The sequence below is a fragment of the Maylandia zebra genome, linkage group LG3 (genome assembly GCF_041146795.1).
Source record: "Maylandia zebra isolate NMK-2024a linkage group LG3, Mzebra_GT3a, whole genome shotgun sequence".
NCBI lineage: Eukaryota > Metazoa > Chordata > Actinopteri > Cichliformes > Cichlidae > Maylandia > Maylandia zebra.
The window spans coordinates 43,601,662-43,615,749 of NC_135169.1; the positions used below are offsets into that span (position 1 = coordinate 43,601,662).

General features: G+C 41.7%; 1 protein-coding gene across 1 annotated transcript in view; it reads right to left on the reverse strand.

Moving 5' to 3' along the window:
• Positions 1 to 14,088, reverse strand: part of ppp2r5b (protein phosphatase 2, regulatory subunit B', beta) — a 53,003-nt gene that overhangs the window by 20,804 nt on the left and 18,111 nt on the right. The window contains exons 2-4 of the mRNA XM_004554336.5: positions 4,462 to 4,658; positions 863 to 964; positions 280 to 372 (exon numbers count right to left, since the gene is read on the reverse strand). Coding sequence (XP_004554393.1) covers positions 280 to 372; positions 863 to 964; positions 4,462 to 4,658 — 392 coding nt within the window. The remainder of the gene's footprint in view (positions 1 to 279; positions 373 to 862; positions 965 to 4,461; positions 4,659 to 14,088) is intronic.

A 14,088-nucleotide genomic window follows, 5' to 3' on the forward strand; every position in this document is an offset into this window, starting at 1 on the left:
TCTAATTCTGACCTCCTCACTCTTACAATTAGTCTCTCAAACTTCAGCTTCTGGAGAAAAATCAAACATTTGTACCAAATGCAGCAGGATGAATATTACAATAACAGTTAATAACACATTAAACATAAAAAAAAGTCAATTTTTAATACATGCACTGAGAGGTCATAGTTGATGAAATTTGAGAAGTACAGCTGCATGTTTAAGAGAAGGGCTTCATTTCTTTACACCTTCAAAGCTTTGGTTTTGCATCTTTCCAGAAGATGAAGAGGAAAGGATTACCTGCAAGACAAACTTCTGGTCCACGTAGCGTTTGGCCATGGAGGGCTGGAAGTCCGGGCTCTCCAGGAAACGCAGAAAGAACTCATACACCAGCTGAAAGAGGAACAAACACCACAACATTACACAACATTTGGCGTGTCTGTGTTTTTATCTTCAGTGGATAGTGTGGCATCCAAAATGTCAAACTATTCTTTCAAAGACACACACGCATTTTGACTCATCTCTTCCTGAAGATGCTGTAAAGTGACTGTACATCATGTCTAAATGTCATCTGGGTAAACATCGAGTCTATGCAGGATTTGTGGGTTTTTTTTGCAGGATTTGCATTTGTTATTGATGCTGGCTAAACTCATAATGTGTTGACATAAAACTTGAGCCAACATTTAAATGATCTAAATGAGGTAAACACTCAACACAGCATTAAAAGCAATTTAACCCCACTGTGAGAGAATTAACAGTGCTAAAGGCATATTTTGCCTGAACTGTGCTTTTTTTCCCATTACACCTTCATGTTAACTTAGATGAAGTCTTGTAAATCTCCAGCAACACGTGACTGCATGTCACACGGATGTATGGTGTGTACCTGCAGGTGTGGCCAGGAGGCTTCCAGTGTCGGCTCATCTTCCTCAGGGTCAAACTCTGGATTCTCGCTGGGTGGGAGAGTCCTGAAGATATTTACCGAGATCTGGAAAAAAAATCATAAACGCAGGCAAGGAGAAGGAGGTAGTGTGAGGTAGAGAGACAGGAAGTAGAAAAGATGAAAATGCAAAGGGAGGAGGAAGAAGAAAAAGAGATTAGTGAAGAATAAATAATGCATTCTCGCCAATTGTGGATTTAATGGGCAATAATTCAGAGATGAAAGCAGGCGATGAATCGTTTTTAATACTCTATCGCATAATGGACATGGCAGCCTTGTTACCTTCAGTAATCACCTGCAGTTTGAGGACGTTTGTGTCACTTTAACTCTCGGAAAAGTCGCTGCAACAATGAAACAATTCTCCTTCCGATGGAACGTTTCCAGGAGTAAAGCTGTTGTGTTTGGTGGGTGTCTGTGATAATCTTTTATGTCAACTGACATCTACTTAGCAAGTGTGAAGACGTTTTGGGATGAGGGAAAAACGTCTTTCTGTGGTTTATGTTATCAGTTTCCAAGCAACTTCCACTACCGCTGGTCACACTTGAACATCTGAAGGTTTAACTCACCCTGTCGTTACCTGCTCATTTTAAAGCGCTGTGTGAATCTTGGATAGGCCGAAATCATCTAACCTGTTCATTTTTCCATCTCACTATCTTTAAGATTGTTTGTCTGCTGCAACTTTTCCTACTGTGCATCTCCAAACCTGACTATCAAAGAGGTCCAGAACATCAAAGTATCTTAAATTTGCACGTTTCATTTTAAGCTTGATTAAATTACTACTTAAACAGCATAAACACTTTTTATTTGGGTGAGCACACACAGCCGCAATCATTCGGTGCACTGCTCGTTCGACAGCTGTCCAGATGTTGATCATCAACAGAGGGAAAACCATAGATGATGATCGGTAACAGGACTGTTGCTCAGACAGACAGTGTGATAGAAAAAGGTCTGCAAGCAACAACGGTGACCTCAGCTTTGAGAGGATTGTCAAGAAAACTCGACAGAAGAACTTGAGAGATTCATGAGGGGTGGGCTGACACATGAAGAGTGAGCACGCATAGATGTCTTCAGGAAAGCAGAACCAGAGACATCATCAGAAGCGTCTTGTGTGGACTAAAGAGAAAAAGAACTGGACTGCTGCATTACACACTGTATTTTAGTTGGAAATCAGCATCCTAGAGTTTGGAGGAAGAGTGGAGAGGCTCAGAATCCAAGGTGTTAGAAGTCCAGTGTGAAGTTTCCACAGTCTGTGATGATTTGGGCTGTCATGTCATCTGCTGATATTGGTGATGGTGGCGTTTTTGTTTTTTACAAGTCCAAAGTCAACACAGCATCTGCCAGGAGGTTCCAGAGCACTTCATGCTTCCTTCTGCTGACCACAGTACTTAACTACTACTAATGGTTTACCGCGTCTGTTATTACTGAGCTTGATTGGCGAGCCCACTCCTTAACCCCACAGAGAACCTATGGGGTATTGTCAAGACAACCAAAAATGCAGATGAGCTAAAGGTCACTATCAAAGCAGCAGTAACACCTCATCAGTGCTGATCTGCTCCATGCCACAGCACAATGACGCAGTTATTTATAGGAAAAGAGAAACAAAAAAGTCACGAGTGCATAAATGAACCGACTTTCTTTCTTGGCAATCGCATTACTTCCATGATGCATACGTGTTGACATCACTGTGAGGACGTTAGTATGACTTTAACCTGGGTAATAACTGGGTAATAACACAGCATCAAAGAGAGTCTAGCTCGACTTAAGATTCTTAGGTTTGCAAAGCGTAGCAAACCTAGCCTCGCTTTTTTTTCTTGGCATGTTTCTCCTACGCTGCTTTCATTCCATAATGCTGCACTTGGCTTTAAGAGTTTGATTTCTAAGCTTTTTTAAGTTCATTCACTTTCCTTCCACCCCCATCCTCTGTCCTATCAGCATTTTCGCATCCTCTGGGTATAGCACCTCTATCTACTGCTGGCTTTCTTTTCCTGTTTCAGACCCTCCTTTCTCCTCCTCTCTTTATCCTCTGGGATCTCCAGAGTCCACACTTTCACTCCACTCTTTCTTCCTTTCTTTTCCATCTCTCACACTCTCTCTCTCACCATCTGTGCAGCCGATTGCTCTTTAGCACCTTTGTAAGCATTCTACTTTTCTCTCCCATCCTCCCTTTTTATTTATCTATCTATCTATCCCTCGCTCATCACCTTTGTTTATCTCCCATGGTAACTCCACCGGAGATCCTCCATTGGATACCACACTGACTAGCTTCTCTTTATTTTCCCCACAGCTTGGGATGGGCATCCAGGTGTTTGACAGGGAGTGACTCACAGGTGAAAATGTCTTTCCGGCCTTCTAGATCTCTTCTCCCTTCAAGTATCAGGCTATCGATTCATTCGTCCACCCACCACTGTTTGTCACTGTCCATTCCCAAAATATTCCTGGTTTGGTTTTTGGATAGTGAATATTGGAGAATATTGCCTTGTACCTGAGGTCTCTTTTTTAACCCTTCCATTACTGTTTTAGTGCTTTTTAAAGCGCACTAATTTTCCACCTCTCTATTCTTAAACTGTACTACTGTAACTTTGTATTAATCACATTTTTTTCTTTATCTTCACCCGTGCCTCAGTCCAGCCCCTCAGTTCATACTTCGTCTGAAACAGGCTGTTTTAGGTCCTTTCTCCCAGCTTTCTTCTGATTGACTGCCCCTCAGAAGCACAAGATTTTCACGGATGTTTGGAGCTTTTACTTTTTGTGGGCATAGCCACAGCGCCAGAGCATCTAAAACCTGAGCTTCAAGCTCATAGGGATTTGTATACATGCTATCCTCATGCTTAACATGAACATTGACCACTGGAACCAGGATTTCTGCCAGTGTGTTGCAAGTCTAAGAAAGCTACCAGCATCTTTTTTTGGCAAAAGAAAGAACCTTTACATTAGATAATGTATCCTCCAAGCCCACATTTACTGTTAAGTATTTTCACACATAAACAAAAGCTAGAATAAACAAGGGGAACCAGCAGAATAACAGTTTTACTAGTTACGCTGCTATCCAACCACTTGTCTCCACTAATGATGTTTCAAGAGATAAATCGTTCAGTGCTGTATGTAAATGATGTTATATATATTTTATGCTGATATCTGTACACATCTGTTGTTATGCTGGAAATGGGAAATAAATAAATTCCCTGGTGTCTTTGTGTTCCTACATCTCTTCATTGTGCAGAGCTGCATATACACAGTGCTGATTTCTGTCTGCGTCACTGCACAATTAACCAGTAAGCAAAAGGGGCGTGCCACATTAATGCTGTTCAATATTTAACTGTACTCGGAGTGCTTTAAGTTAAGTACTATGTACGAAGTGATGACCCATGTTTTAAGGGATTTTTATAAGATCAAAGAAAAAGAGTAATCATGTTTCCAAACGAATAAAAATTAGAGGAACATTTGTGCATCCTTTCAGTTATCTATGATCTATGATCTTTATCTTTGGGCTGGAATTGTTTGCACTGGTGCATCATTTTAACCCCTAACCTCCCCTCCTACTGTACCATCTTTATAGCCTCCGGGTAGAGAGGCTCTATGAGGACTCCTCTGCTCGTGGCCACGCTCTCCACCAGCTCGTTGAGCGCCGCACGTTTGATCTCCTTCCCTTTCAGGTCAGCCACGCAGTCCAGGAAATCAAACAGCACGCAGCACTGCTGCAGCTTCTTACAGAACAGGTCGTGCAGCTCTGCCACCGGGGCGTCTGGACAATTGAGAGGTAGGAAGAAAGAGAGAAAGCAAAACGTCAGACACGGAGGTTAAACGAAAAAATGCTTCCCTGTGTGTAGAGCGTAATGCAGGAAGCTGGGGTTTACGTATTGTTTGGCGCGGATCCTCTCTAAAAGCTATTGGGATAGAGAATATTACTCTACAAACACATCTGTACACACCCACGCATACATACACGACTGTCCACACACACACCTTCCTCCAGAGGGCTGTGTTGTATCTCACTCCTATTACCTGTCAGATTCATTCCTTAGACCAGTTTGTCACGATGAAACTACCTGCTGCTGGTCGTCACGTTGAAATCTCATGCCTCCAAAAACTCCACTTTTCACAGAAAAAGAGAAAGTGCCTGATGCATTTGGATTACTGAAGCCCTAACTCATACAATGAGTTTTAAATTGATTCCACAGGCCTGGGGAGGTGGGGAGGTGGGGTGCAGAGGTGAGAAACTCAATGCAGCCTGTAAAGCTTTATGCAAAAGAAATAAAAACATTAAATCCACACAGAAAATAGAGAGCTGCAGGGTTTGACAGCTGCCCAATGGGAATGCTTGGTTTCTTTTTATGAGTAACCAGATGATTGATGACTCAATAGCTAAAAATAGCAGCAAAAAATCCACATCTGAGTGAGATGTACGAGAGGCTTGCACTGAAAGATAATAAACAAATCCATACGGAGAAAAATTATGTTAAAAAAACTAGTGCAAAATACTAAAACAACTCCTCTGTGCTAACATGCTAACAGCAACAATGTAAAAATGCGAAGGTGTCATAGGATGTTCATGTAATGGTTTTGGACTTTGGGTGTATTCAGTTCCTGTCATTTCTTGTTTCGTGATGTAACCCCCGACTGCAATATTTGTAGTTTTTTCTCCGTGTTCTTTGTTGAATGTGCTGACCTCCTGCACATGTATGACTTCATCCTCAATTAAAGACGTAGATATGAAAACTTTTTACTCCAGAGTTTGCATCCACTTTTTTGACTACATTTGATTACAGTCAATTTAGTTTTGTCACAACAATATTTCTTTCAAAGCAATTTATATTGTAAGGTAGAAGCCTTACAGTGAAACTGAGAAAAGCCCAACAATCAGATGACTGTCTGTGAGCAAGCATTTGGCAACAGTGGGAAGGAAAAACTCCCATTCAACAGGAAGAACCTCCACCAGAACCCGCCTCAGGGAGGGGCAGCAACATTTTTAAAAAATCCAACTAAACCAGCAGCTAAAATTTTAAAGTCTAAGGAGCTTGGAAGAAAAAGCATCTGGACTTCTTTAAGTTCACCTCTCATCTGAGAAGCTTCTTCAGCTCAAAGGTCAAATGGTGGAGAGTCCCAGATCATCCCGGCCCTTCTGGCCGCAGGAAATCACATGATAGGGTGGGGCTAGGTTTCACAATGAGTTCACCCAAAACCTTGGCTGATTGTGACCCACCCCCGTTCTCACACCTTGGTTCTTTTGGGGGGGGGGGGAACACTCTCATAGGGCTTAAATCTGGGACTCTCCGCCATTTGACCTTAGAACTGAAGAAGCTTCTCGGATGAGAGGTGAAACGTCTTCAAGCAACTTAAAGAAGTCCAGAGCTCCTCAGACTACGATGACCTGGATGACAGAACCTTCACAGACCTAAAACTTTAAAAATAACTAAGTACAGATACACTGGTCAGCTAACCAGAGACCAGAATCGGATGATTTTCGGCATGCTAAGAGAAAAGTAATTAATGCATCTGTAAACTGGTGTAAAATACCATACTTAAAAACATATGGCATTTAATTGCATTTAACTGAACTGGTGTATACTGGTTACTCCATATCCTTTCAGTCTGCTATGTCCCATTAATCTCCCTCTGTCAGAGGAAAAAATACAGCTTACCAGTGGCTGGGAAACAGTCTAGACTAACTGTGTTCGAAGGTTCGCACACTCACACACACAGCGGGAGTGGATTAATTTTAACCCTTCTTAACCCCCAGGTGGGAAGCACAGGAGGAATATGGGAGTGCTGACTAGAGCTCTTCCAAGCCCCAGACCCCTCACCTATTGTGGGCACACCACAGCCATCTGCTGCCTTTGGCACAGAGCTTCACAAGGATAGACAAGGACTACCCTTCGCTTGAGGTGTGAGAACATGCTCTGTCGAGTCCGTTTTATTTCATCGTTTGTGCCCTTCTGTGTTTTCCATACGGTAATATCTCAGTCACGAGATCAGTGACCCAGGTTATCCGAATTAGCACTTTGGGGTTAGGATCAAGGTCACGTCTTGTTTCTGCTCCATGAGTAATCATTCCATCAAGCTCTTCATTCTGATGTTTCTACAACCTTCTTGCCTTCCATAAACACTAATGGTTGCGGTTGGGGCTGGCATCCATTGAGCTGCACTGAGTGGTCAATTTGTTCTTGAATTGGAGCCATTTCTCTGTGACTGGACAAACGTGTGAAAGCCAAGTTCGCACAATCTTCTGACTATTTGCAAAGGGGAAAAAAGCGAGTGTGAAAAGTCCATGGGTGAACTACTTCTTCTGACAACTCGGAGAACAAATGCGAGTCTAAAAGTACAAACATTTTCATGTCGTTGACGTGAAGACGTGTCCCACCGCTCCACTTTTCCTCGCTCCTTCCTAATCTACCACCCCCTGTCCTTCCCATCTTTCCAATCTTCTCTTCTGACTCCTCAAAGGTCCACACCCCTGTTTTTTCTCCGTCCTCTCTCAACCTCTCCTCCCTTTCTGCTCTTCCTCTGTAGGCCGACTGTGAAGGTGAAATCTAATCCGTTTTTAATGGAGAGTAATTGTATGAAGATGTACCGTGCGGGACTGAGAGGAGGAAGGGAAAAAAACGAACATGGCAAGGTGAAAAGAAAAGGAAATGAAAAACTGCGTTTGTGCGCTCGTGCAGACAGGCAACGAGGACGGGAGGTGAGAAAAAGAGAGGAAGGATGAAGGGAATAAAGGGACTCGTGGGTCGTGTGAGAGCAAGTGTGGGAGAGAGCAAACCAAAGAGCCGAGAAGAGAGGGGAAGTGTAGGGAGATGACAGGCCCAGACGGAGCGGCTGATGTCACCCCGACATGCCGCTTACAGGTTGACAGTGGTTAGATTTAGAAAAAGAATTTACAAGGATACAAATTGAATACACAATGAGACGGCAGACGGATCAAACTGAGGCGATAATGAGCGCGTTTCAGTTTTTTGCAGGTCACTGCAGACTCGCTTATTCAAAGCAGCTTTAATATCATGTCAGTGAAGCCATTAGAATATCAACTAAGGATCTTAATCACACTGAGTCACTTGTGACTGAGCTATTTTCATGTTTTCTGACAATCCAAATTGGCCATGCTCTGACTGTAACACCGCTGCCATTAAAAGCAAGCGGTTACATTTTATTTTTCGATTTAGTGCGTCTGTATTAGCTCAGGACATCCATCATCGACGTGGCACACACAGACACACACACCAGCGTTACATCAGCAGCACACGAATATAAAAGCACGTAAAATACAAACACCCTTTCCCTTAAAAATATTCCCAGCTACACTCATGTATTAGAGCCGGTAAGCTATCAGTACTCAAAAACTGCTTTTCTAATACTTTCTTTTGCTGCTGGTCTTCGTACGGCTGCAAAGAGAACAATTTTTTTCAGACATGAGAAGAATAATTGATCAGTTTGGTCTTTTGAACTTCTTTAGTTTTCCTTTATATGTAACGTTCTCAGCTTTAAGCTTTTTGCTTTGGTTTAACCTCATTTCCAGCGATAGGCTGGTATTTTGAGGGGAAACGGATCTAAATCCTGCTGAACACTGCCTGCCCATGACCAAAGAGTGAACAAAGTAGGCCACTTTGCAAATAAAGACCCAAACGTTTGTCTCGGGAAAGGTTGGAGGCCAAAACAGAGGCAAAAGGAGAGTGAATATTTGTGTTGCATTTGTCAGGTGCACAAAAACATGTCCCCAGGGTCATAAATGCAAATGTAAACGCTAATGTAATCAGGCCACTGCAAGCAAACCCACATTAACTTTAGAAAGTAAGCTGCTTCCAAATGACAACTTAATATAATACTGTATAACATCTTATTGATTTTTATTATTTAATCCATGAATTAAAGTTTTAGAGTTCAGGCCGCAATATGCTGTCAGGACAGATTCGACGCACCGTAGCATGGTAATTTTAAAAAGATTAAAAGTGTGTTGAAGATGTTGATGCCGAGCATGTATATTGTTAACATCTACCCTAAAGACAGGGACTGTCACCCTGAAAAAAACCCATTTCCACTAAGATAGAAATGTTACATCATAGGACGAAGATGTTCACTCTGTGTAGCTGTGTACGGGTGGTTGTTTCGCTCGGAGGCTAGACGCACATAGCCAAAAACAGCAGCTCGGGTTCAATCCTGTCCTAAGTGTCTCTGCTGTCTTTCTTTCTGTGTCAACATGTTTTTTAACAAAGTTGAAAAGAATAACTGTGTATTCATTTGCAGTAATCATTCCTCTTAAGGAGAAAAGTGGGACCAAAACACACCAGCCAATTGCGATCACTTTCAGAGGGTCAAGGTTTTCCCTTTAATGCGTCCCCCCTTATCTTCACTACTATTGATGCACGATAAAAATACTTTCATATGAATTTTTAAAAATTCTGAAGGTGCAAAAGGAGTTGAAGGTATGGAAAAAGCAATTAAGTTAGAAAGTTTTAACAATAGCTGAACTACAGTGATCAAGAGTTTATGTTCGGTTTAGGGAAGAAAATTAAATTAATAAAGAAGCAGTGCGCAGTTTATGGGATAAAAGCTCACATATAATGTGAGAATGAAAATTAGGATCCTTTTACATTTTACTGATACACAGAAGTTCATTTGCACATAAACTGAAAGTCTTAAATAGCTGCCTCAAACATCTGGGCCACTATACCAAAATACAACCATTTATACAAAAGAAAGACACAATTACAAAATACAGAGATCTTTATGTGCCGAGCGGATCGCTTTTTCTCCTCAAATGCATTTTTATCCAAATCAGAGCAGCATCTTTGTGAGGTTTTTCCATTGGGAAATCAAAGAAAAGTTACTGTCGTCCACTCAAACCTGTGTGTGTTATTTATTAAAGCCTAAAGGGTTCGAGTAACTAAACTGTTCTTTCTGCAGGTCAAAATACGGTTTTTATATTTATAATTATTTATAAATTCATATGATACAGTTTCATTTCATGTCTAAAACATTCAGGTTCACACAGTGGAGCTGATGTTATGATTTTTTCTTGTTGCTAAAAAACCACCTAAATAGGCTTGTGTCAAGTGCTGTTGTCATGCATCTTGTCATGTAGAGTTAAAAGCTAAATTCCTGACACAATTCAGCATCATTACAAAGCTCTCACTGTGCGATGTGGGAAGGCAACGTGTCATAAAAATATAGTTTCATTAGTTATTATTAATCTTAGGCTTTCACAGTTTGTTTTTGCCTTTCTCCCCTCACACCCCCAACTGGATGTGGCAGATGGCTGCCCCACCCTGAGCCCGGTGCTGCCGGAGGTTTCTTCCTGTTAAAAGGGAGTTTATCCTTCCCACTGCCACCAAGCTCGTGCGCAAAGGGGACTGTCTATCCCCTTTGGCTTCTTTATATATATATAAAGGCAACTCTTGTTGTGATTTGGAATTGAAGTTTAATTAAACAGAAAAAAAAAGGAATCTCCTCAAAGGTGCTCGATCCGGAGTCAACACTGCATTTGTTGGGCTCTAATTTTATCATCATTGTGGAATCACATGTTAACAGTTGTAAATATGTGTTGTGCATCAGCAGCAGGATGGTGATTGTGTATCAGATGTTTACCATGAACGAACGCATGACCTGAACAGATCTGGTCATGAAGCCCACAGGCACGGATGATGTTTTAGCGAAGCTGAGCCATTTTCTTTTAAAAAGGGTTTGTTGACCATAAGAGAAATCTCCAGCATCTGCTTTCCAGGAGAGGAGAAACGCTCGGTGGCCGATTAAGAAAAGACGATGGACCACGGAGAAGGAACAGACAGAATGTGACGTAGAGTAAAAATGTGAGAGGAGGGTAGGGCTGATTTGGTAACGGGAGCATTAAAATGTAAGACTGAGTAGCGCCGCAACACCATCAAAACACAAACACTCACATACCCCCAGCTGCATGCGACTAAATATAGTCCTGCTGGAGAGCGACACGGAAAAGAAGGAAGAAGAATCTGGGGAGGAAACAGGAGAGAGGAGAGGGGAGCGGTACAGGGTTAAAAGATGACATCATCCCCTTCCTCCTCATCCTTCTGCTTCTGTCTCGCTCATCTATCCATCGATAGGTTCCTCCCTTCATTTTTCTCCTCTGGTCCCTCTCTTCACTCATTCATTTCCCTTCCCTCCCCATCTCTCTGATGTTTTTTTTTTTAAATAAGCAAGTACAGCTCAGCTCTTTAAATAAGAGTCATTCTGTTTGGGGCTGAGTGTGTGACACAGAGAGACGGCAAGAGAGGAGGACAGCTTCTGTTTTAGCTACCATGCAAGCCGCCTCTGCAGCCCTGTCATTAAGCGCACATGCTCAATGCACAGATAAAGTGACGCAGAGAGGAAGATAGGATGGGGAGGGAAGGGAAGAGGGGGGGGGGCAGAAAGAGGTAGAGGGAGATAAAGCAGAGAATGGCACAGTTATAAATAGTAGAAGGAAGCTACAGCAGCTATCAGAGCTGAGACACCATGCAGTGTGTAAAAGTCCGGGCGGTATAAATATCACCTTAAGGGGTTTAGGTGACGTGCTTTAAGTCCATCTCTAAATAATCTAATCCTCCTGAAACACACGATCTGTGCACATCGTGGCAAACTGTCAGGGAAACATGTGCAACATGTATCTTGCTCATATAAACAACATGATTAGGAAGATTAATGAGAAGCGAGGGTTGCGATGTGCGATTAGACGTCCCCTGTTTTATGCGTTTTCAATAAGACTGAAGTGTAAACAACAATTTACCTCCCAGGGAAGCTCAGGACCAGTGATCCTGGTGCTTTAAATTAGAGCAGGAAATACTTGGAAGTTGTCATTTGGTGACGGTACTGAGAATTGGTAATGAGACCAGCTGGGTATTAGCATATAAGATGTAAATAGTGTTGTATGTACAGACTGTTAGAGGCAATCGAGCCTATACTGGCAAACAGAAATGGTTAAAAAAATGTGGTGTTTTGGGGGGTTTTTGCTTTTATTATATTCCTCCAAGTCAGCTCAGATATCAGAACCGCTTTTCATGAAATTTGGTGGCATAAATGTGGTATTCCAGACGTCTGTTCTCCAGTTTCTCCATCAGGTGTCCGAACTACCTCAGCTTCTTACAGTCTCCGCTCTAATTCATCCCAAAGGTTTTTCTATCAGGCCGAGGTCAGGACTGTGTACTGGTGCGCAGTCACAAAGTTGGGAGCAGGAAACTGTCCAAAATGTCTTGGTATGCTGAAGCATTAACAGTTCCTTTCACTGGAACAAAGGGGTCGAACCCAACACCATAATCCCTCCTCCTCCAAACTTGGTGCAAAGCAGTTAGACAAGTACTGTTTCTCCTGGCAACCGCCAAACCCAGACTCGATTGTCACACGGAGAAGCGTGATTCACCACTTCAGGGAACACTTCTCTGCTGAGTCCAGTGGTGACGTGCTTTACACCACTGCATCCGACATTTTGGATTGCATTTGCTTGTCCATGGAAACCCATTCCACCAAGCTCCCTATTCACTGTTCTTGAGCTAACCTGAAGGCCACATTAAGTTTGGGGTACCATTGGGTTTCTTAATTTTTGTAATTATCAGAATGATATGAAAGCTTTAAAAAGTTAATCAGATTTGTGCAAATGATCTTATTTAGTTTATGATCTGCTTTTCAGGGAAATTGTACAAATCATGGCATTAAATAAATTAATATATGAAATCGCTATTCAAACTTCCAGACTGCACTTGAGCTAATCAAGACTGTGACTGATTGTCACAAGTGTAAGTGGTAAGAGTAATTTTGGGGGGGCAGTTTAATTAATGTAGTGCTTATTTTCTGTCATATGTATTCTATATTGTTATTGTTCTGTATTGTAATGAATTCAAGCTATCTTCTTGAGGCAAAAGCTCAGGCTCCAAGGTGCTCTAAACTCTCAGTTTTAGACATTTTTTACTAGTCCTGGGTCCACATGACATCACTGAGAGAGGATATTCCTAATATGGTCATCTGGTCAGGTAAAAGTGGATTATTCTGAACTGTGAATCATGCAAAGCTACTCTAGTTGAGTCTGAGAACAAAAATAGTGAGCTTGACATGAATATTAAAGGTCTAATTTAAGATAAAGTGAGATGTTTTGTATCCAGGAAACCAAACGGACTTTGTAGGGTACAATCAAACATGATTGTACCCTACAAAGACTGACATGATCTTTAGGCAAGCTGATTTTGTCATCATCGTGGTCTGAATTTTTAAAAGTTGTGCAGGATGTTTGAAAGGTCAAAATAAAATTTACTATAAACTTTAGAAAGGATTGGTCTTGTGGCTTTTAAGAAAGTGACTATTATCTCTTTTTTTCCTATTTTTAGGTCAAATCATCGCTAGGACCTTCTGAGTGCCAAAAAACAAGACAAAATCATACTTATGTATCAGTAATTTCTCATCGTGCATGCTAAAGTAAAACAAAAAAACGAGGTTGAAGTGAAGCTTGTTACTGAATAACAATGACGCCGACAGCCACATCTGAAGACCTGCGCTCCAAATCGGCATTATATTTTAATAGCGGCGGATATCAAAACACGCAGCGAGTCTTTATGCCGTACTCAGCCATTCTCTGTGTGACAAAGGCTGTGAAAGAAACCTCTGTCATGGCAAAAGATTAAGTAGCGCGCTAAGCCCATCTTTAAATAATCCAATGTTACTAATAATACACTTTTCCACCACAAAGCATAATGAACAGAGACCGACTGGGCGTTCAGGCCGCGCGTTCACATCTGTTGTCTGTGATTTATTTATTTTTTGTTGCTTTGGTCATTACCTACGATCAGATTAGTCGCCATCAGGAAATGGATTTCTCATAAGGATCAATAAGAAACAAGCTATTTGAGCTGCCAAGCATCGCCACTCGTCTCCTTTCTTAAAGTCCACACTGGCGTTGACAGCAGAGCGACTTTCAAAGATGTTGAAATTCTCCTTCCGAAACAGAATATTTGCTGTGAGAGATGTAAACACAAATTGGAGACGGTTAGTAAACAAATATGGGAGAAGGTTATCCCAGTTGGAGACATCCTCAACATTTGATTAGCAGCTTTCTGCGCTGCTGTTGCTGCTGCTTTTCACAAACAAGGAAATGTGATAAATGAAAAAAATCTCACATTTCTTGTCCTTGATTTAGGCCGAGCATGATTTTTTTTTTTTAAAGCTGCTTGTGATTCATTGCAAAC